The sequence below is a fragment of the Gobio gobio genome (genome assembly GCF_949357685.1).
Source record: "Gobio gobio genome assembly, chromosome: 12".
Lineage (NCBI taxonomy): Eukaryota > Metazoa > Chordata > Actinopteri > Cypriniformes > Gobionidae > Gobio > Gobio gobio.
This window is the reverse complement of record NC_137105.1, coordinates 9,362,796-9,386,732: the sequence shown is the minus strand read 5'-3', so window position 1 is coordinate 9,386,732 and position 23,937 is coordinate 9,362,796. Positions and strand designations below refer to the sequence as shown.

The 23,937-nt window shown below is 37.0% G+C and overlaps 1 protein-coding gene across 1 annotated transcript in view; it reads right to left on the bottom strand.

Annotated features, from left to right (window-relative positions):
• runx2b (RUNX family transcription factor 2b) overlaps nucleotides 1–23,937 on the bottom strand; it is a gene marked incomplete at its 5' end in the record, with an annotated part of 72,073 nt that overhangs the window by 30,587 nt on the left and 17,549 nt on the right. The window contains 3 exons of the mRNA XM_079830892.1: nucleotides 14,826–14,930; nucleotides 19,057–19,213; nucleotides 20,413–20,672. Of these exons, the coding sequence (XP_079687018.1) occupies nucleotides 14,826–14,930; nucleotides 19,057–19,213; nucleotides 20,413–20,672 (522 nt within the window). The remainder of the gene's footprint in view (nucleotides 1–14,825; nucleotides 14,931–19,056; nucleotides 19,214–20,412; nucleotides 20,673–23,937) is intronic.

Below are 23,937 nucleotides of genomic sequence, written 5' to 3'. Positions count from 1 at the left end.
TCCCAAAAAGTCGGCGTGTTCCTTTAATACCAGGTGTATACAGGGCCATAGATCTTTCTCTTCTATTCCCCATCAATTCCTGTTCTCTCTTTATTTTTCAATCAATAAAAATGTGAATGCTAAAAGATAATGGCTAGGCTTAAAAATGACAAAACTTAATCACTGAGGGCCAGATTTACTAAAGACACGCAGGGAAAAATTAGCGCTAAAAAGGCGTGGACGAAGTTATTTTTGCAGCTGACATTATTGCATATGTATTTATATGAGTTTTCCTTTCAGATGCAAAATTTATGGGAGAAGAGTATGCAAAATCTGATTTACTAAGGTTTAAGCTAGTCAATTTACTGATATTTGCGCCATTATTTACCGCCCCCCCCAAAAAGCATGCCTTAAACCAGATTCTGATTTGCGCTGTTCTTGGTAGATTGTGTTGGTCATTAAGGAAATGACCTGGCTGCGTCAGTAGATCACACGCAGTACTTTCCACTCCAGCTATTTTTTTTGGAATTGCACTCTCATGCTAATTTGCCCTGTTTAGTAAATCTGGCTCTATAACATGATTTTGAGACATTAATAGTTTTGCATGATGGAAAACAATTTGTTTATTTCTGGGTCTGGGTTTTTCTTGTTCAGTAATCTCGACATTACAAATTACTTGTGAGTAGGTTTGTTAAACATACCGGTACTAAAACAAAAGTTGATGGTACCATCATTTCTGTAGTACCGGGTATATTCGGTACCTGCTGATAGATGCTGTTTGTAAAAGCTCTCGTTTTTCTTTGTTTAATTGCTTCCTGAGAATCAAAGGTTTCTATTTACAGCGTGTTTACACAAGTGTTGAGCATTGTAGCCAATCACATATCACATCTGTTGAGCATGTGAACACAATAGCCAATCAGAGGTGGCAGTCACTAAGTTAGTCAGAATCTGCTCAACACTGCTGAAGGACAAGTTTTTCTTTGCGAGCTGAAAATCCAATCATTATAACCTACAAAGTATAAACATAATGTAAATAAGAGATGTACAATTAAGACAGTTTTTTTAATCTAATGGGAGGATTCGCAAGACTGCAGAATTCAGTGAGCTTGTGCTTTAGAGATTGACAGCTTTAGTGATTATAAGGGAAGGCCCTTCTCTGGCTTTCTGTTTATTACCCCATTCACAATCTGAATACAAGTTTAGTTTTTCATGCTGCTAAGACAGTACTGACATCCGTATTTAAATGAACCGAAATTGGTACAGAGAACCGCAATTTTTTCTGGTATTGGTACAGACTACTGAAATGTTGGCACCGTGACAGCCCTTTACTAGTGAGAGTAAATTAAATATATGTTATAATAATGTCAAAATGATCCAGAAATGCAAAGCAGAATACAAATGCAAATTACAAATGTACAGATGCTAATTGATATGTGTCTATTATTGTGGTTTTGTAGCTGTTGGTAACTTGATAATTAGTGGCTGGGCGACAGATTCTCATGCCTATTTTTTTTGGTGCTTTTTCAAAATCGGTGCTTCATGACACTTTCAGGATCCCGAAATATCTTAGTGACATACAATAAAGGAATGAGCCCAAGGACATCATCTGTATGAGGAGATGTATTTAAGAGAGCCAGGAAACCAGATGAAATCACTGCTGGAGGGAAAGTCCCAAAAATTCCTGTCATCCCCCAGCCAGAGGAGTGAGATTTTCGATAGCTAGCACTTCCCTGTCCAATCACAGAGCGGAAGCGCTAACACATTCATTCCAGATGTTTAAATGGCCCTGTGGGATGTGGCCCAGTCTCCAGCTGACACAGATCTTATCTCAGGTTGAGAATCACAGAGCAAAGAGAATTATAATGGAGTGATTTTCAGGCTTTTCAGGCTTCCTTTGATAACAGGGAGTCTGTATGGCCATATCAACTGATCCAAGAACAATGGATGAAAAAAATTAAATGAGTGTGAAATATATGATCCGGGGACTATTCGAAGAACAGCATGAAAGGCTGTTTGGACAAAGAAATCTAAACAAACACTGATGATCCGATAACAAATTCCGATGGTAATGAGCAATGGACACAGGAACTGATGAATTTAGGCCACAGTCAGTGTCGATTAAACTGTGACTTGCAGGGAGATGCAATCAAAATACCAAATGTCTACTAAATAAATACAATTTAAAATAAAATAAAAAAATCCAAATATAAATATACATCTCTTAGTATATAATGTATATAACATATTCATATTTATTTTTAATTTTTATTTAAAAAATAAATAAATAAAAAATAATCGCAGCAAATACTGTTTCCGACATTGATAATAATAAGTACCATTAATAGTAATTGAGCAACAGTAATTAATAATTGAGCACAAATCATATTGAAATATTGACACTGACATATTGACACTGGCTGGAGAAATGATGCTGAAAATTCAGCTTTGCCATCACAGGAAAAAAATAAAACAGCTATGTTTAATTACATTTCACAATATTACAGTTTAACTGTATTTTTTAATAAAATAAATGCAGCCTTGGTGAGCATAAGCGACTTCCTTTAAAAACACACACAAAAAAAGCATAATTTTTCCAAACTTTTGACTGTTAATGTATATATGATTATCATTTTTTTTTTAAGAATAGTTCTGCAGGTAATCAAAGCTATGAAACAAATATTGGATTTTAGAACAGATTTTCATTATAAAACCTTTGCTGTGGAATCGCTTCTCTCTCGTGTTTTTGGTGTCAAGTGTCATATTTCAGCATGAAAAGAGTCAAAATAAAGAAAATTCAGGGTTTTTCAGCGATCATTTTCCAGGACATTTTAAATTTTACTACGACCTTTCTTTAAAAGGTGTATGCCTACAGTATACTGCCATGACTTAACTATAAAATCAGTTTTTAATTTGAGCTCTTAATCATACATTATGACTATGGAAGTTTGTTTCCACCACAGAATAATTAAAAAAAAGCATTTAATAATTGTGATATAAACTCGCAATTGCGAGTTATAAAGTCAGAATTGTGAGATATAAACTCGCAATTCTGAAAAAAATTATTTTTGGACTTTATAACTTGCAAGTGTAAGTTTATATTTCACAATTCTGAGAAAAGAATTAAGAATTGCAAGATATAAACTCGCAATTGCGCTAAAAAAAGTCTGACAAGTTTATATCTTGCCCTTCTGACTTTTTTTTCGCAAATGGACTTTTCCGCGCAATTGCGAGTTTATATCTTTTCAGAATTGTGAGATATAAACTCACAATTGCAAGTTATAAAGTCCAATTCTGACTTCATAACACAACTAAGTTTATATCTTGCACTTCTGACTTTTTTTCGCAATTGACTTTTCCGCGCAATTGCAAGTTTATATCTTTTCAGAATTGTGAGATATAAACTCACAATTGCAAGTTATAAAGTCCAATTCTGACTTTATAACACAATTGCGAGTTTATATCACGCAATTCTGACTTTATAACACAATTGCGAGTTTATATCACGCAATTCTGACTTTATAACACAATTGCGAGTTTATATCACGTAATTCTGACTTTATAACACAATTATGATTTTATATCCCGCAATTCTGACTTTATAACACAATTATGAGTTTATATCACGCAATTCTGACTTTATAACACAACTACGAGTTGATATCAAGCAATTCTGACTTTATAAAGTATCTTGCAATTCTGACTATATAACTCGCAATTGCAAGTTTATATCAAAATGATTTTATAAGGTAGCTGCTTGCCAGTTAACATTGACTGCATACATTTGATCAGTTAACAGCATTAGCTAACTGCTGCAAGTGGCAACACAAGCCTAAACATCATCATTCAAAATACTACGCTCACGTGTCAAAACTCAACATTCCTGAACATCGCACTTTCTGCAACTAGCGCTAATTGTTTGAGCCAGTGATGAACTCGGGCTAAAGAAAAACTGAAGAACTTTTAAAAAAATACTTTTCCAGGACAACAACAGGATATTCCAGGACATTACATTTTCTCTAATTTGACATGTGTTTTCCAGGACTGCAAAATTTGTCATCAATTTTCCAGGTTTCCAAGGTTTTCCAGGACGAGTGGAAACCCTGATATGAGTATTTGAGAGAAGGCTAAAATAACCCAAAACATCTTCGGTCTCCATCAGTGCACCCAAAAACAAATATTCGTATATGACATCACTACCTGTGGGCGAGGCCACTGCAAAGGTCACAAAAACATCTGCTGAATGTCATTCTAACGTTCGACAGGGAATGTTTTAGAGACATCTTACAGATCTTTCACATCGAATAGACGTCCGGACGACGCACACACGCTAGATGGGGCAGCCCGGAAATTATGGAAATCCATCACCGGCCGTCATCAACAGGGTTTTTGAGAAAGTCAGCGGAAGAACGGAATAAACTGGAAAAGAAAATCAGAGAAAGAGAGAGGGGAAGGAGAAAAGGAAAGTGGGAGGAAAAAGCCAGGCTGTTGTGGAGTGTTGCCAGGTGTCTGTGTGGTCTTTACATTTCAGCATTTAGGAGGAACGCCAAGCAGGGAAGGGGTACAGACACACACACACACACACACACACAAGACGCACAAGGCCCTCGGCCCTTTTCAAACCGCAGGCACACTTCTTCATCACCTCCATGCGGATATGAAAGCAGTGTGACACGGAACAGGGCGCCATCAGTATTTCTCGACTTCTAATGATGCAGCACTGATATACGCAGCAACTATCCAAGCCAGACGCAAACACGTACAGCCTCAGCCCGTGACCTCGGCGGTTGGCACCTTCACATGCAGGCTGAATGGATTGAGCCTGCGGTTCTGCTTTTCTCTTCTTCTCCTCTCTTGTTTTGGTTGGTTTTATGTGAGCAGTTCCCATTGTAAACTTAACTCGCCCCAAAGTGACGCCTCTGCTAAGTGAAACCGACTTCTTTTTACATTCATTGTAAGCTTAAATAATGTCTATCAGTCTTGTGTGGTCTGTTTTGAAAGGAGTGCCGCGTGACGCGCCAAAACTGGTGTTTTTTTACTGTAATATCAGCTGCTGTTATTGCTAAGGCTAAATTATTATCCCCTTTCAACTTGTTGATGTGTGAGATTGTCAAAACAATGAGACTCATGTGTCAGATTTGGGATTTTAGCTTCAAGCAAATTCGCCTGAAAGGGGATTTTGAGCAGATTTACTTGCGGTCTCTGGGACTTCTAACAGTTGTGCCGTTTGACTGCTGTGATTGAGCTGTGGAAAGACAAAGATGCATAGAGCGCTTCCTAAAGGTGTTACACAGAGTGACAGTCTAACGTTGAATCCATAATTACACGGGGCCCCCAGTGCAGGTATGTTAGTTTAACCAGCTCCACCCCGACTATTAGATCAAATGACGCTTAATGAGTGCTATTATACACACACAACCATCCACACACATCCACACACACACACGTTGTGCTTTCATGTTTAATGGGGACTTTTCATAGGCATGATGATTTTTATACTGTACAAACTGTATATTCTATCCTCTAACCCTAAACCTACCCATCACAGTAGTCTGTCTGACACAGACACATAATTTGATTTATAAGCTATTTTCCTCATGGGCAACAAAAAATGTCCCCACAAGGACAAGGATTTCAGATATTGCCATCTTTTTGGGGACGTTTTGCCCTCATAACGTAGGGTTTACCCAGTGGTGTAGTCTAGTTTTTTGTAGTGAGTATACTGTACTGGGATTTTTTCCCCCCTCCCAGCCTCATACTCACCCGACACCCCATAAGCACCACCACACTCACTAATGCATCTACATGTAATTGAGAGCATTCTGAAAGATTGCTTATGAGTTATCAACATGTCAATTTACTATAAGCAACACACGACTTTAACAGTCAATGACATTTACAGCTGGGGAGACTGGACTGATATTCTACTGTTTGGTGTTAATCACCATCTAACTCAGCTGGGTAAGCGCTCCATTCAGCCTTAGATGTTTTATGAATATGGTCCTTGGAGGACCGGTTTAATCAACTGACAATTTTTAATACACATTTAAGTGTGCAAGTTGCAACTATTATTAACAATAATGTAAATCTGAGGCTTATCAGTAGCAGTATTAACAATGAACGTATGTGCAGTTCTATCACCAACACTCATTCATCACAGAAAACTATGAACTGAACACTAAAAGTGGTCCACATCTTCTCAAGCACACTTGCAATTTTTAAGTAATGTTTCATAGATTTGTATTATTATTATTATCTTTAAGAAGTAAATTTTACTGTGCAATTTTTTTTCATAATTTCGTCAAGTTAGACCGAACTTTTATTTGGCGGGTTGTAATGAAGACATTTGAGTTTCTGTGTGTTTTAATAAACTGTATTATTATTATTATTATTACTTGAAGTACACTCTACTGTGCAATAGTACTATATTTCTGTTAGCCTGCTATAATTTCTTCAAGTTATACCGAACCTTTATTTTGACGGGTTGTCGTGATTAGAGTTTCTGTGTCTAGGCTATAGGCAATAGGATATGACCAATGAATGAAGATAGTTTTATCAAATGAAATGACTCTCAAATCCATGTGTCCATATCCTCATATTGTAAGTGAGATGGCAGACGCAAAAAAACACCACGAGCGTCACGTGTGCTTCAGTGTGTGTGTAGTAGATGAAACTGCAGCGCTCATTCACAGAGATGCGTGCAGAGCATGCAGACTTCAGATTTCAATAGAGCTTTAATATTCACTGACATTAGTCTATGTTAAAATTGGATTCATTGTACAGCCCTACTTTTGATTTATTCATAAAAAATGGTCAAATTCCGTGATGTTCTGCTTTATACAGAAAGTTCCATTTGTGACTGGATTCTGTGATCCGACGGGTTGAATTTATGAATGAAAGCGTGAAAGTTCTGTCACAAAACTATATTGTTACGTATCCTCGTGTTTTTTTTAAGTGGCTATGCGGAAATCCTCAACCTTTCCTAGAGGGTACATTTACATTTAGTCATTTAGCAGACGCTTTTATCCAAAGCGACTTACAAATGAGAGCAATAGAAGAAACTAGAACAGTCAAGGGCAACAGTATGCAAGTGCTGTAACAAGTCTCAGTTAATCTAGCACAGAACACACAACAGAAGTTTTTTTTTTTTTAAATAAATTAAGACAGTTACGCCGTATATGGGTATACAGCATTTACCTACGTCTCATGTAGACTACACCACTGGGTTTACCTGGACCACACACACACACACACACACACACACACACACACACACACACACACACACACACACACACACACACACACACACACACACACACACACACACACACACACACACACACACACACACACACACACACACACACACACACACACACACACACGCGCGTTATGTTTTCATGTTTTATGGGGACTTTCCATAGACATAATAACTTGTATATGGTACAAACTGTATATTCTATACCCTAACCCCTAAACCTACCCATCACAGAAAACTTTCTGTATTTAACCCTAACAAACAAACATAATTCTGTATGACTTATAAGCTGTTTTCCTTATGTAGACCAAGACATTTCCCCACAAGGATAAGGAATTTTCTTCAAGGATATAGCAACATGAACGTCATGGGTTTGATTCCGAAGGAACAGACATTTCATATGGCAAAAGATTGAAAAGCACAATATATTGCACATATACACATTATATTGCATTGTTGGAATTATTAAGGCATAGTTTACAAGGAACACGATTTCCGCAAAAATATAAGGCAGAACTGTTTTCAACATTGATAATAATAAAAAAATATTTTTGAGAACCAAATTTGGGTACATCATATTAGAATGATTTCTGAAGGATCATGTGACACTGAATACTGGAGTAATGATGCTGGAAATTCAGCTTTGATCACTGGAATAAATGACATTTTAAAATATTTTAAATAGAAAACAGTTATTTAAATTCTAATAATATTTCACAATATCACTACTGTGAAATATTACTGTTTTTACTATATTTTTGATTCAGTAAAGCAGCACCAAAAATCATCAACCACAAACTTTTGGACAGTAGTGTATATATAGACATTTTATTTTACGTTTAAAACATTTAATTGGAAGAAATAAAGTGCAAAGGTATCCAGCAAATTAATAAATGTAGAACCAATGATCTTGCACTTTAAAAATTATACAGTTCTTTGTGATTGTACTCCGTTCAGATGTTTGTCAGCTTCCAGAACGGCAGCCATTTAGCAACAAGTAGCTACGACATCCCTGACTCTCATTCCAGCAATAACCTTTAAAATAACAAAAACTCTCTCCATAATTCGATTCAAATGTTAGGACAGTGTGCACTGTTATGATACAACTATAATAAAAAACAGGTGTACGGACTTGAGCTGAGCACTTCTGGCTAAGAGGAAAACCCATGTGTGAGCCAATCAAGAAGCAAACTCACTGAGAGACGTCTGTCACAGAGAAATAAACGCTCTCGTTGTCTAGCGCTTTCCTGGCCCTATTGATTCACAGTTCATATGGCACCCATCAAGATCTATTAAACACACAAACACATTAATACACTTCCTGTACTGGATATCAGCCTCAGAATGAGGCCTGTGTGGTGGGCGAGGAAAAACACGACCCAAACGGGCATTACAGCCACCTGTACTGGACATAATGGGGATATTTGGACTGAAATAATAATAATGTTATGTACAAAAACATGTTGCAGTTATTCCTATGATTCTCAAAAATATAAACACACAGAGATGTTCCATCAGGACATTCTGACAGCACACTGTAGGCATTGTCTGAACGTGCGAGACGGGCCTCTTCCCAAATTACCTGCTCATTAACACCAATTTGAGGTTTAATGAGGCAGAATTGTAAATGAGGCGTTCTTCGATAAAATCAGTGCGGAGTGAGAAATGTGAAATTATTAAGAGGGCACGTGTGATTAGTCCCATAAGGATCGCATGGACATCTGCACAGGCTCAGAGCGCAGGTGATGTTTGACCAGGACATTTATTCCTGGCTTCATTTATTTCCCGCTCGTCTTGGCTTAATTGATGCCATAGCTGCACGGGTTTCATGACCGCTCTCTCTTTTAATTGCAGCGAGCGTTCAGAATATTTCCAAACACCTGTTCTTGTACAGCAGATGTTTCAAGACTTTGATGCTTTGGTATTTAAATTGTGTCCATACTGGCTGCGTCTGAAAGCTTAGAAAGCTCACTTGTTTCCTCGATCAGGCAATGACTTGACATGTAGGCTGTGTCCGAATATACCCTTAAATAGGGCACTATTTGAGGGGACACCCATTTGTACTGGTGTCCGAAACCATAGTCGGCGTAATTGAGTGCTCTCATTCAATCCCACAATGCACCGCAATAACAAGTGTACACTCTAGAGCACTGTTTCCCAACCTTTTTTCAGTCATGGCACCCTTTGGAAATTTTCTAAATTGATCTCCTATAAACATGAAGCCATATGACAAGTATTTGTCGCTATACTGTCTTTTTTTCTTCTTACTGCTGCTCTTAGCGGCCCGCTCTGGACTGCTAGATGAGGAAGTTGAAGAAGCATCTTGAGCTTTTCTTTTAAAAAATCTGTCCATATTCTTTTGTACTACACACACATCGTCACACGCTAATTATTAAGAATAAAACACACTGAGGGGGTGGATATATTTTTTTTTTATTATGTGTGTGTCTGTCTTATTTGTTATTTCAGACATAGATATTCATCATATATATATATGATGAATATAAAATATTTTTTATATATATACAAAATATATAATAATTCACATTTTATCATAAAAAAAGAAGTAATTTGAAGGACTTTAACACAGCACCTCTGCTCTCGTCAGGCAGCACCCCAGGGTGGGAAACACTGCTCTAGAGAATTACAGGCTAGAGAATACCCATAATGCACTGTGATGGTCGTGCCAAAAGAATTCTAGCATCTCTTTAGAAGACGGTGCCTGCTGCTGAATCATCCAACCATCCACTTTCCAAACCGCTGCTCCAATGTGGCCACAGAGTAATATCATACAGGTATAAATTCATTTTTAATATATTATTGTTTGATTACAGTTTATACATGCCATTTTCCATGACAGAGTTCAAGGTAAATCTTTTCATTAGTACGGGAGCTGCCAGTTTGCTAAGTTTCAAATGATTATTAAACAGCAAGTACAAACTACGCAAAAGCAGCAGCCCTTCTGCCGCACTCAGTGTCCAAATTCGCTCACTCGTTTTCATTCACTCCTTCAAGTGGACTATATTAGTGGAGTAATGTAGGGAATAGTGAATGAGGGCATAAGGGGCGATTTTGAACACAGCCGTAGTGTTTGCGCATGAAGGCACCTCACAAAACTGATTTCAGACAGACTTCTGAGCCAGCGGAACGCTTTAATGATCTACAGCTAAATAGAGAGAGCTTTGGTGGTAACTAAGCGAATATTTAAATACTACAATAGACCCTTTTCACATTTCCGGGTTTCTCAGAGCGGAGAAAGTTGGGTTGACTTTTATAGCGGTGAATAAGAGTATACATTAAATATATTTTGTGTGCCCATTTGCTCAAATAGCAAAAGAAAAACTCCACAACAGTGATTTCACAACTTTCAAAAAGAGGGAAAAAATGGAGTGAGATTGATAACGGCAGTGAAAAGAGAGAAAGATGTTAATTTTACCATCACTCCCATAGATACTGTATTAGAAACACCCTCACAGCAGCGGTAACTTGTTTTTTTGTTATTTGCTGCAAAAGTAATATAATACAAAGTATTAGTGTTATAAATGTACATACATTTAAAAAAAAAATTTAAATACAGAAAACTTTGCAGGATTTACGATATTGATGATCGTTAAAACGCGTCATCACAATCTGTGAAAAGGGTCTATAGTAATTACTCACTACAAATGACATTAAAAGTGGGAAAAGAAGGTCAAAAATGTACATTTACACAAACGGACCACCAACCGCAATTTTCAGAAGCCATATGGGGTGCGAACTACGGGGGAGCTCGGCTCCCCTGAAAACATGATTTGTGAAATTTTGGGGGGTCTCCAAAAATATTGACAATGTGTTATTTTGAAGTGCAATTTCAGCTTTGTGTAATGTGATCATGGTGAATTATTATGTGTAAAATTGCAAAAATATAATTAATTCATGCATGACGGCGATTTAAACCTAATTCACTTCAATAAAGATAACTATACATGTTATTCTTGTCATGAGCGTCAAGGTGTTATGGTGCTGCGGTGCAAATTCCACTTCTGTTAAGTACGTTAACTCAAAGATTCGTAGAAAAAATATAAATTAATATCCACTTTTTGGATTTTTGGACGAACAGCAAAGGAAGCTGACCCCAGGCCTCTGTGGTCGATTCTGTGTAAAGGTAAGGCATGTTATTCCCAGTTATGTTGTGGCTGGGTTGATATCGGTCTGCGTGACTCTCGATGTCTTAGGCCTAATTGAACGGAGGAATTATGGTATTCTTCTGTAGCCTGACGAGTAACTTTAACCGTTGTTCATGTGAACTCAAAGACAGCCGGATGTTTTGTTATACTATATAGTGCTTGCATAAAGCAAGTAGTGCATACACTTGTAGCTGTTATGCATCTTTGTAAGTCCTCTTTTGAGGCCCTGAACACTAAAGCCATATATATGTTTTAGCTCAACTGTCACATAATGGAACACACAGGATTGTGGGATATCAAGGGCAGTGAAGGATACATCTATGCTGCCTTCAAAAATCCATCAGATGGAAGTATCTCAGTAGACAGGACATGATCATAGGATTCGGACATGCCTTGTTGCCTTACTACCAGTGTATGCTGCATTTTTCAGCTTTCAGACACAGCCACTGTCTTCAGAAAAATATGGTATATTTCCATTTTTTGGGAAAAAAAGGTACAAAAGGTCACAATTACATGTAGCTCACTATGTTAGTCAGATGACCTCATCACGTTGCATGTTCAGTTCAGGCAAGTGGCGTCCAGTTGCTCTATGTTAACAATTTGTGGCTGGAAAGGAAAGGTCAATCCAGTGCACTGCATTATGGGACACATTCAATAATAGTTAAAAATACATAAAAGGACTAAAAAGCACTAAAAGGTGAATTGACAAAGGAGAATTTAGCATAATAAGGTCATGTAGTATACTATTGTTTGAAACGGTGCATACCGCTTCACATACTTCTTTAAAAAAAATGAGCAGTATACAGACAATATATGCACTAAACTTTAAAACTGTGGAATCTTTCGGTCTAACAGAGTCGTGGTATTCTTAATTGCAATCTGACCGCATATTGTAAGCCGAGACAGGAGCTTTACAATATCAGATCAGCGCTACACAAAAAGCCACACGTAAAAGACCTCTGGTCCGCCGACCCTTTCATCTGTTCCTACGCACAATAACACGGCCTGAAAGCCTTTCAAAAACTTCACTTATAGATAAGGCAGAAATAGAGGAAGTCTTCAACATCAAAGACGAGGCCTGTAGTTGCTAGAGGCCATTGTAATACAATGAAGAATCAAGACCATATACAGCCGTTGTGTCAAAGTGCCTCTAAATACTAGGACCATATGTGTTCATTGAGAATAGTCTGAAAGTCAGAGAGAAAAAGAGAGGCAGAAATGTTGTTAGGGATGTGATAGGCTTGATTTCTAAGCCAAGACGAAAGTATATATTTTTCATAATAAAGTAAAACAGCTGCTTGCCAGACCAGTTGGCACTGACAGATGTAGTAGATTTTTTTCGCTGTTTTATAAGTGCCATTAAAACGAGCTGATGCAAGCACAATGTTACCGTGGTAGAACCTCTGTGCAGACATTATGCTCAGACAGACAGCTGATTAAGATCACATTGACAGACCAGCCGGCTACCAGAAACAACTTGGAAAAGTGTGAATTCTCTACACAGTAAAAATCAACTGTTTATTTTCTTATTGTGCACAATTCATTGCAGTGTTTCCCACAGGAGTTTATGTTGGAGAAAAAAAACATGTATATAAAAATTTATACAAATATTTATTAATCATTAAATCACAATATTTTTTGTTACATATAATTAAAATAATATTTAATATGTAAATAAACAATATTTAAATATAAAACATAAAATATCCAAACATACTTAAATCATTTTTAATCATAGTATTTATTAATCATTAATCAAAGTACTTAAATACAAAGTCCTAAATATAAAAATAAAATATCCAAAAAATACTTACTTAAAATATGTATTAATCATAGTAAATATTTATTCATCAGTAAGTAAATATTATAGTAAATATAACTTTTTTAGTTTTACAAATATTATTAAAATAATATTTAAATAAATAATATTTAAATATAAAAAATATAATATCCAGAAAATACCTACTTAAAATATGTATTATCATAGTAAATATTTATTAATCAGTAAGTAAATAATATAGTAAAAAAAATAGTTTTACAAATATTATTAAAATAATATTTAAATAAATCATATTTAAATATAAAAATAAAATATCCAGAAAATACTCACTTAAAATATTTATTAATCATAGTAAATATTTATTAATCAGTAAGTAAATATTATAGTAAATATAACTTTTTTAGTTTTACAAATATCATTAAAATAATTTTTAAATGTTCATTTAAACATTAATAACAATATTAAATGTTCAAATATTTTTTAGATTACACAGACGAAAAATTATAATAATTGTAAAAACATGCACTGATGAATCATTCACAATAAGCATATTAATATCTGTTTTATAATTTAATATTAATAGATAAATATGTAAAAATATATTTTAATTTCATATAAAATATCAATTCCGATTTTGATTCATGTTGACTTTAAAACTATCACAGCAAAACTCTAAATATCTGTTGTGTATATGTATCTTTAACTGTGTCACATGTCATATTTGTATTCATATACAATATTAATACCAATTTTGATTCATGGTGACTTTAAAACTATCACAACAAAACTTTAAATTTCTGTTGTGTATATATGCATCTTTATATGTCACGTCATATAAACAACTAGTCAGAATAGACTGATCTCAGTTTCACTAACCTTACAAACATTTATCTTTCTAAAAGTACACATCACAGTAACAGCGCTCCACTCATTTTAAGTAGGAAACACTAATCTGCAGTTCAGTAAGTTAGACTAAAGATTCATTGAGGAAGTGAGTTGTCTGTCTGACTCATTCAGTCCAATGACTCCAGTGTTTGATTAAAAATGATTCACCAATTGGCTCAATTGATTCATTGAAAAGAACCAAATCTAGTGATTCGTTCATGAATTAGAGTGCACATGTTACGTGTAGATTTTCCTCTCTCGTCACATGCAAGTTCACAACTTTGCAACGCATTCAATTATTCCACTGAATATCCCATTGCTCTCAGAAATTATAGTAGGCCTATATCCAATGAATTAGTCATGGAAGGGATCGTGGTAGTGTTTCATATTTTTAAACATAAAACTGAAAAATCACAACTATACTTTTAAGTTAAACAGAAAATATGAATCGCAGAAAGTAACATGTTATTTTTGACAGCCCTAATAGCAATCCCGAAACCAAGTCTCCAGTCTGTTCAAAGCAAAATTAAAGTCATCAGTCTGTCTACCCAGAGAGAATTTCTTCGCCAATGATTTCATGACAAACCGATTGAGGCAGAAATCAGAAAATAAATAAATCAATCAATCACTAGCACATGCACCGAATGACCGCAAGCCTTTGATGAGGTGTGATTGCGGCCCAACAGAGAGGTGGACGTGATGACAGGCCTCATGGATGTGGTTAGTCACAGCCGTATGTAATATAAGGTGTACTCACTCCTGGGCTCCCGCGGTCCGTCCACCGTGACCTTAATGGCTCTGTGGTAAGTGGCCACTTGCGGTGGGTTTGTGAATACTGTAATCGTCAGGGTGAAGCTCTTCCCTGTGCAAACACAGAAACATTTAAGGGCTTTACTCAGTGTCAAAGCATAGACTGAGCTCCTTGAGCTTATAATTCAGGGATATTTCAAGATTTGGCTATTAGCAATAATGACTTCAGCATCGTTTTGTACTACCTTTTGTTGCTCTCAGAATGGAAATCATAAACAGGACAGTGGGCTGCTGCATGGAAATTGTGCAACGCTACATTGTGGCATCAGCAATCTAGACAGCTCACTTCCCTAAACACTGTTTCCAGACAATTTGTGCTCTCTGGTGGTTTAACACGGGGGAACAAGGGATTAACATGACGCTCCAATGGTTCCTACTCATGAATGCCCCTGGTTTGCTGGGGAGACAGGAAGTAGTGGGTGGAATACTTTGGCAACGCTGGGAAACAGCTGGCAAGAGAGGTGGAATCTCAGCACCACACAGCAGCACAGATCAGCTGACACTGATTTCATAAGACTTGAGATCATAAAATATAATTAAATACGACCAAATGGCTCTCATAATGTACAAATAATTTGAACATATTGGTAATACAATATATGGCATGTCATCATGCCCTGGAATCTTCTGAAAATCAAATAAATCTCAAGTGTCAAGCTTTAAGAATCAAGGAACCAACCAATCTTTTTATAGAGTGCACAAGTTAACAAAAAAAATGTATATTACATTTAGCAAAGTGTGTAATTCTTCACTTTTCCCAATGCAGAGACAGCAATAAATAATTAATAAATAGAACAGCAATAAATAAAAGTTGTTTGCAGGTTGGTCGGTCAAAAAAACTAAACTATTTGGCTCAACCAATGGTGTGAGTTTGGGGGCGTGGCTATCTGAAAACTGCCTTTTTCAGTGGCGCTGGTTCCGGAAGTAATTTTTCCATTTATATCTCCCATATGGATTTCAAAACTAGTCTTTGTTAAAGCATTTTGAGCCATGAACAAAGCCAATCAGCTATGACGTGAATCATAACATTGCAAACTTCGATTTTGAATCAAATCAGCATTTGACTTCCCCCAGTATTTTATATATAAATATATTTATAAAACAATATATTTTAAGTTTATTGCACTGTATGCATATATATATATACAGTATATACAAATATTTAAGTATTTTGAGGATGTAGGGTCCGACTCACAGTGCTTCATGGAAGTGCTTCAAAAGAGCTCTTTTGGCAAGTTTTTGCTTGTTGCGACTCTCTGATTGGTGGAATTTTCTGTACAGCATCATGGGTAATGTAGTTTTCACCACGTTTGTTAAACACGATTATATATTTAAAAATAAGCTGAAATAAGGTCGGCTTCAACAGAAACAAAAACCATTGATTAACAACCTCATAGCTCACGGTAGGGCTGTCTTTAAACCGTTATAAATTATCGTAACCTCCAATGGAGAAAATGATTGGCGTTTTACTTCCCAAAACCTGAATGTTGGAAGAGCTTTCAGGAAGAATCGTTATTTTTTACACAATTTCATTTAGTGATTCTAAAAGTAAAGAATTTAATGCTTAAAAAAATAATCTGAGCAATATGCAGAATTATCCTACACACAAAACACTGCAACGCAGGCACCTACCTAAGTTGCTGTCGATGCTATGAGAAACCTTAGTGCAGAAAGCACACAGACCTGTAATTTAATGAGTGCATTCTTACCGCCAATGTGGTGATGTGGTTTCACAACGGTGTTGGCTCGTAACTGATAGCTCAGTACACAGACTGACTATAATTATTCTAAGAATGTCATGCGTCCCTGTGTGACCGCGTGCCTCAGTTACCAAATCTCCCAGGAGGATTTCTCCACATGACATTGTGCAAGTGTAGATAAACCCAAAATGATTAAGCTTGATAAAAAAAAAAAAACGCATGGTGTGATAATATAATCTAGAATATGGTAAGCCTGTGTAAACAGTAGTAAACTTGTATCAAGTGCATCTTTTGGACAAGCTTGAATGAAATTAAGTTTCTCATTACGTTCAAAACCTTATGATGTAAAAGTTTATCTACAAAATTAATTATTAAGTATTTTACTTAAATATAAATTGGTCCCATATATCAATTGTGTACTGGTATTGTGCAATTTAATTTAAAATAATAATAATAATTAAAAAAAAAAAGAGTTGTACTATATAGTGTTTGATTTTAAAAGATTTGTTTACTATACATGATTCTAAGACTTTCATGTGTGGTTATTTTATGATTTGATAGGTACCAATATTCTACAGAGCCCCTAAAGAGATATGGTGAAGAAAAAAAAAAATGAGATGAAAAAATTATTTGGCAATGCTTTTGCGCTTCTTTGCAAATGTTTGCGTTCCCCTGAGAAACTTTACGTTTGCTCACAAAATGTTTGCGTTGCCCCGAGAAATTTTACATCAGCTCACAAAATGTTTGCATTCCCCTAGAAACTTTACATTTGCTCACAAAATGTTTGCGTTCCCCCAAGAAACTTTACGTTCGCTCACAAAGTGTTGACATTCCCCCAAGAAACTTTACATTTGATCACAAAGTGTTTGTGCTCCCCCGAGAAACTATACGTTTGCTCACAAAATGTTTGCGTTGCCCCAAGAAACTTTACGTTTGCTCACAAAGTGTTTGTATTCCCCCAAGAAACTTGATGTTCGTCGCAACATTTTAACGTTTCCCTCAGAAGCTTTGCGTTCGCTCACAAAACATTTGCGTTGAAAATTTATGTTTGCTCACAAAATGTGCGTTCCCCTGAGAAGCTTTGTTCGCTCACAAAATGTTTGTGTTCCCGAGAAGCGTTATTTTCGCTCACAAAATGTTTGCGTTGCCCTGAGAAACTTTGCGTTCGCTCACAAAATGTTTGTGTTCCCCTGAGAAGCTTTGTTTGCTCACAAAATGTTTGCGTTGCCCCGAGAAACTTTATGTTCGCTCACAAAATGTTTGCGTTCCCCTGAGAAGCTTTATGTTCGCTCACATAATGTTTGCGTTGCCCCAAAAAACTTAATGTTGGCGCACAAAATGTTTGCGTTGCCCCGAGAAGCGTTATGTTCGCTCACAAAAAGTTTGCGTTGCCCTGAGAAGCTTTATGTTCGCTCAAAAAAATGTTGCGTTCCCCCAAAAAACGTTATGTTTGCGCACAAAAAGTTTGCGTTCCCCTGAGAAGCTTTGTGTTCGCTCACAAAATGTTTGCGTTCCCCTGAGAAGATTTGTGTTCGCTCACAAAAAGTTTGCGTTCCCCTGAAGCTTTGTGTTCGCTCACAAAATGTTTGCGTTCCCCTGAGAAGAGTTATGTTCGCTCACAAAATGTTTGCGTTCCCCTGAGAAGCGTTTTGTTCGCGCACAAAATGTTTGCGTTCCCCTGAGAAGCGTTATGTTCGCTCACAAAATGTTTGCGTTGCCCCGAGAAGCGTTATGTTCGCTCACAAAACATTTGCGTTGCCCCGAAAAGCGTTATGTTCCCTCACAAAATGTTTGCATTCCCCTGAGAAGCTTTATGTTCGCTCACAAAATGTTTGCGTTGCCCCGAGAAGCGTTATGTTCCCTCACAAAATGTTTGCGTTCCCTGAGAAGCGTTATGTTCGCTCACAAAATGTTTTGCGTTCCCCTGAGAAGCGTTATGTTCGCTCACAAAATGTTTGCGTTGCCCCGAGAAGCGTTATGTTCGCTCACAAAACATTTGCATTTCTCGGGGTACATTTTGCTGTCTTTGCAACGACCACAAAGTTTCTCGCATGGGAGCGCAAACATTTTTGTGAGGGAACGCAAAGTTTCTTGGGGGAACGCAAACATTTTGCGAGTGAACGTAAAGTTTCTCAGGGGAACTCAAACATTTTGTGAGCGAACGCAAAGTTTCTTGGGGGAACACAAAACATTTGCGAGAAAATGCAAAAGAATTTACTTATTATTTTTCCTCCCATCTCATATTTTTTTCCACTACTATGTTCCCTTAGGGTCTTCGTAATTTTTTTTACATGAAAGCAGTAATAATAAAAAAGATGTGGCCAAACTTTTGAGTGATAGTTAAGCTCATTTAAAATGTTCTGCACGAATGCAAACCACCATGTATATAAATACATTCCCAGTGTAACCTGCATGATAAGGGATTTTAGTATCAACAATCTGAAAACCATTTAAATATTTCTTAAAAAGTGGACTGACCTCTTCCGCTTCGGCCCACAAAGCGCAAATCATTGAAGCGGGCCACCTGGTTCTTCATAACTCCTGAGGCATTCCTGAGCTCAGCTGAATAATTCTCATCATTTCCAGCCATCACTGTGACCACCGTCCCATCAGAAACCTCTCCCAGGGCCACCACCTGCGGACAGGACCATGATGCAACGGTTCAAACAGTGCATGTGCGCATATGCAAGATGTTCTGTTCAGCAGCTTCTTCAGACAGCTCCTGTGACTACTGATTATTATTTAATAGCAGGATTTCATGCAAACAATTGAACATCTGTGTGTATTTATGCAGATTTGACATTGTTTAAAAAAAAGAAAGAATTCAAGTTTTAACTTTTAAAACATTTGGCTTTCTGGCAATAAAAAATAATAAATATGATGTATGAAATAATTTGTTGCATGCATGCTGTGCTTGAGTGACTATCTATCATTATAGTTATTAAACATTTTAAAATTGTTTACACCAGACTGCATTTCAGTATCAGTACAGCGGCTTCATGAATCAGCATATTGCACCTCAAGCGATATATTGGCATATGATCTTGGAATTCTATTTCATCATTACTAATCTAGCTACTAATCTGGCAATTACCTAATAGCTAACCACACCTGCACAGGCCTGACTATAAAACACGAGCCAAGAGCAATGATTCTGCCACAGGCCAGAATTACACATCAAACAGTGAATAATGCCAGAGCAATTTCATAATTTCTTATTAAATGAAGATTTGTTCCAGTAAAGTCTACTCTGCTATTAAGAAGGGAAAAAAAGCTGTTCACACACTCTTACTAGAGTATAAATAGTACAAAGGCACGATTCAGTCTACTGACACAGCAACTATCCATGACAACTTGACAAAACAGACACATTCAACAAAACTAACTGAAATTAATACAATTATATGAGGTACTTTTTGAATAAATTAAAGCTGATGGGTACTTAGGGATAGCAAAGAAATAAGAATTATCAATAATAAATAACAATTACAAGTAATATCGATCCCTAGCACATGCTAAACTAAAAAAAGGCGCTTGTTAATTAAATATTATTATTAAAGCTGTTACAATATGTTTTATTAAATGAAGACATTCAGCTATTTTACTGTAATTCTATTCTCTTTTTTTCAGTGCAGGCATAAGTGTTAAAACTGCATAGAACATTTGACAAGCACAAGCTTCATTTTTCTCTTGACTAAGTTACAACAATCGTCCAAACACTTTACATTACAGCCAGTTACATATATACATGTCAGTCTAATAAATTATTATAATATATGTAGTCATAAAGACTAACGCATTTTCCAAGACGCACGTTCAAAAACAAGTTCTTACCTTAAACGCAACCGGTAGGGTTTTATTACACCTCCAATGAGAAGGCAAAACCGAGCAGAGAAAGTTTGGACTGTCGGTCCGAACCAGTTCGGCGGGGTGGTCGGCGATGATCTCGGCCATGGAGCGGTTCTCTTGCGCGCGGAGTCTTGGCACCACCGCGCCGTCCTGCTGCTGTTGCTGCTGCTGCTGTCCTGCGCTCGGGTTCACATCATTCATCTTCACCGACACCGGCGGACTGAACCTCCGGCCGGCGCTGGGATCTACGGGAATGCGCATCACAACAGTCTAAATTAGCCGTTAAGACTAACGCGTGTCCTCTGTTTGCGTAGAAGGAGCGCCTCCGGTCCCTCTCCGTGCGCTCAGCGCTGCAGTCTGATGAGTTTGGGAAGTGCTGCGGGTTACACACACTCAACCAGACTTCAATTGGCGCTTTGCGCGCAGTCGTCATTAACTACGTTTCCTGTATTAAAAGTCGCCTAATTCACCGCCACAAGGTGAATGTACACGGTTTGGTCAGGTCTCTGAAAACGTTTTAAGATTGTATGAATCTTATCATAGCGGATTAGGCAAATTTTCGAAAAACGAAATCAGAAAACGTAGGTGTTAGCAGCGGCACTAGAGCGCGCTGGCACGCAATCGGATAAAGACGCACAGTAGATACAGACAGTCGGATTTCATCGCGTATAAACAACATCTGTTATATTAACATAGATAATAATAAATAGAAGGCGGTGTTTTGTCTCTGGTGTGTAGGATCAGTGAAGTTCCCTGGAGAGCGCAGGATCAAATTAAGCTTTAAGGATGAAAAGAGCTCAGGAGGCGAAATGTTTGTTGCTTCCAATGTGGTTGGTCTTTGATGACAGGGATTTCTCTTTTTTGTGGTTCATATAGTTCCAGCATCATGCAATCATTAAAGTGATGCCACTCAAACACGTGATGTCTCGATCACATCATAAAATTTCTACTGAAACTCGACATTAATCATGCATACATTTTGCCTGTGAAAGTTTAAAACTGCATTGGTATTATCACTTGTCTGAATGGAAACCGGGGAAATTGTTGAATAGATTCATTTAGCCTATGCATTAAGAAAATGTCACATTTTTACGTTTTCTTTGAACTCCGTCGCAGAAAGAGTTTTTAAATTGGTACTTTTTCTATACGCACAATGGCAATGGAACATGCATGCATAACATAATTAAACCACACATGGTGGTTACCAGAAGAACTTCACAATATAGACTTATATCTAGTATGCTGTTTTTTTAGACACTGAATTTTTCAAATGTAGATTATGGTTAGAATTCAGAATGTACTGATCTCACTTTATATATTTAGTAATCAGTATCTGTTGTCACGTGTCTCTTAATAAAGTGAACATTTATACATAAAGTCAATTTTTCAAACATTTTTATTATAGCCCAGGAAAAACACATTGACCTTTTGTGACAACATGCCCCAATAGCTATGCTGTCACAACAGAACCTGCCATTAATATTCTAGCAAAGTTTAACAGTAAAAGCATCCATTTAACAGTAAAAAAAACAATCAAATTATTGTTTTGGCTGACAAGTACTATAATATTAAAATGTATAACATTTAAAATGCATGTGACATCTTGCCCCAAATATTAAAAATAGCCTCCTATTCAAAAATAATGGAGCAGTTACACTTAATTTTAAAGTGTCTGTGTTACAGTGGTAATATACATTTAAGTACTGAGTAATATTAATTAACTACAATATGGGGTTATGATTTGGATAAGGTTTGGGGTTAGTTGCATGTAATTATGCATCATTTATAGTAATTATTATAGAAACTACATGTTACATGTAACAAGGACACTGTAAAATAAAGTGTTACCAAAGAAACTTAAGTGGAGTTGAACTGAAAACTCACATCTCTGTCTAAGAAAGTGCGACTCAGAGCAACACGCTGGGATAATGTGAGTGAGCCATAATGACAGAATATTTTCAGAATCATATTATACACTTTCTACACACACTTCTACCCCACACAGACTAAACAGGCTGCAGATTTAACACCATTTGAGCAAAGCTTCTTTCGACTCTCTGAACAGAGTATCCATAGACATTCTTCCGTGTAAAATACATATAATTTAATAACTCTCCACCTCTCAGTGATACTGTAGATGGCAATCTCTCCCTCTGACTCAACAGGCTCATGGATTGTGATTAACCCAAGTCATAAGTGTTGCAATATGTTTCACACATTCAAAAAATCATTGGAATAATAGGTGCATAATTTTGATGGGAACACAGGACACAGCCAATAAACAGAATAGGATATAAACAAAGCGTCTAATTATTCTTGGCAGAACCGTGCAAGAGAAATCAGACAGCAACAGCGGTCGATCAAAATTTTGCCAAATGTTTGTCTTGGTACCTACTTCAGCTTTAATATTTAATCTAATATTTCAGTAGTAGGGAAAAGCATTTGCCTTAAACATGTTCCTGAAGAGCAGAGAAGAAAAAATGCGAACATGAAGAACAAGTAAGACATTTACAATATAGTATCCTCCAGGTAACAATTAGACCTTCAGAAATGTGCCATTTTGTCATAAAAAACTGCAAAACGAACAAAATTAAAAGTGATGATCTACTGACTGCTTGTTCAAAAATATAGATTCATAACTACAGCAGAAAACGTAGTATTGCTCGCATAAACCGTATGAAAGTCTTGCAGGGTGGCATGAGTGGGGGTGGCGATGGTCTCTCGGGTACGTTTTGAGTCTCTTGTATGTGGGAGGGATAGAAAAAAGTTTCAGGAAGCACTGACATGCATCTGGCACATCGTTAAGAGAGAGAAAAAATTGTTTGAGTTATACAAGTTGCGATTGAATTACACTGCCTCTCCGTTTGCCCCGAGCACAGAAAATGTGTTCAAGATTGGCCAACGTTACTAAAGATCAATTTTCAATTCATAAAAAGATAAATCAAAGTAGATGCTATTGAATTCACAAAGGTATAAAATAGAGTCTTATTCCAACCGCTTGCCTGGTTTTTGCTCAAGCCTCAATCACTGATTTGTTTGGGATATGAAATCAATGTTGATGAAAAACGATTTATGTTAATAATTCCTCGCAGATGGATGCCCTGCATTCGAGATCCGTCTCTATCATTGAAACAAATAAAACTTAATAAGAGAAATAAAGCAACTGTCGACATGTCCAAACAGAGAGGCGTGTTAAATCATACACACAACGAGATATCAAAGAGCATTTATCACATCTGAATCCACTTTGCCGCTACAGTATGGCCGCCATCTGCCAGCAATATCAGCGTGGAGCGAGCAGGCACGTGATTCGAGTGGTGCCTCGAGAGCTCTGCCCACTTCTTTTCGGGCGTCTTGTTTGATCTCCTAATGAGCCAAACGGAGCCCACACAGCTGGCTATGATGTGCTACAGAGATGAGGGGTTAGAAGGCATCCACCGAGCAAGAACCCGGGATTACCGCGCGCTATTCCGAGCTGTTTGTCACCAGACACTCGCGCTGGATTGGAAC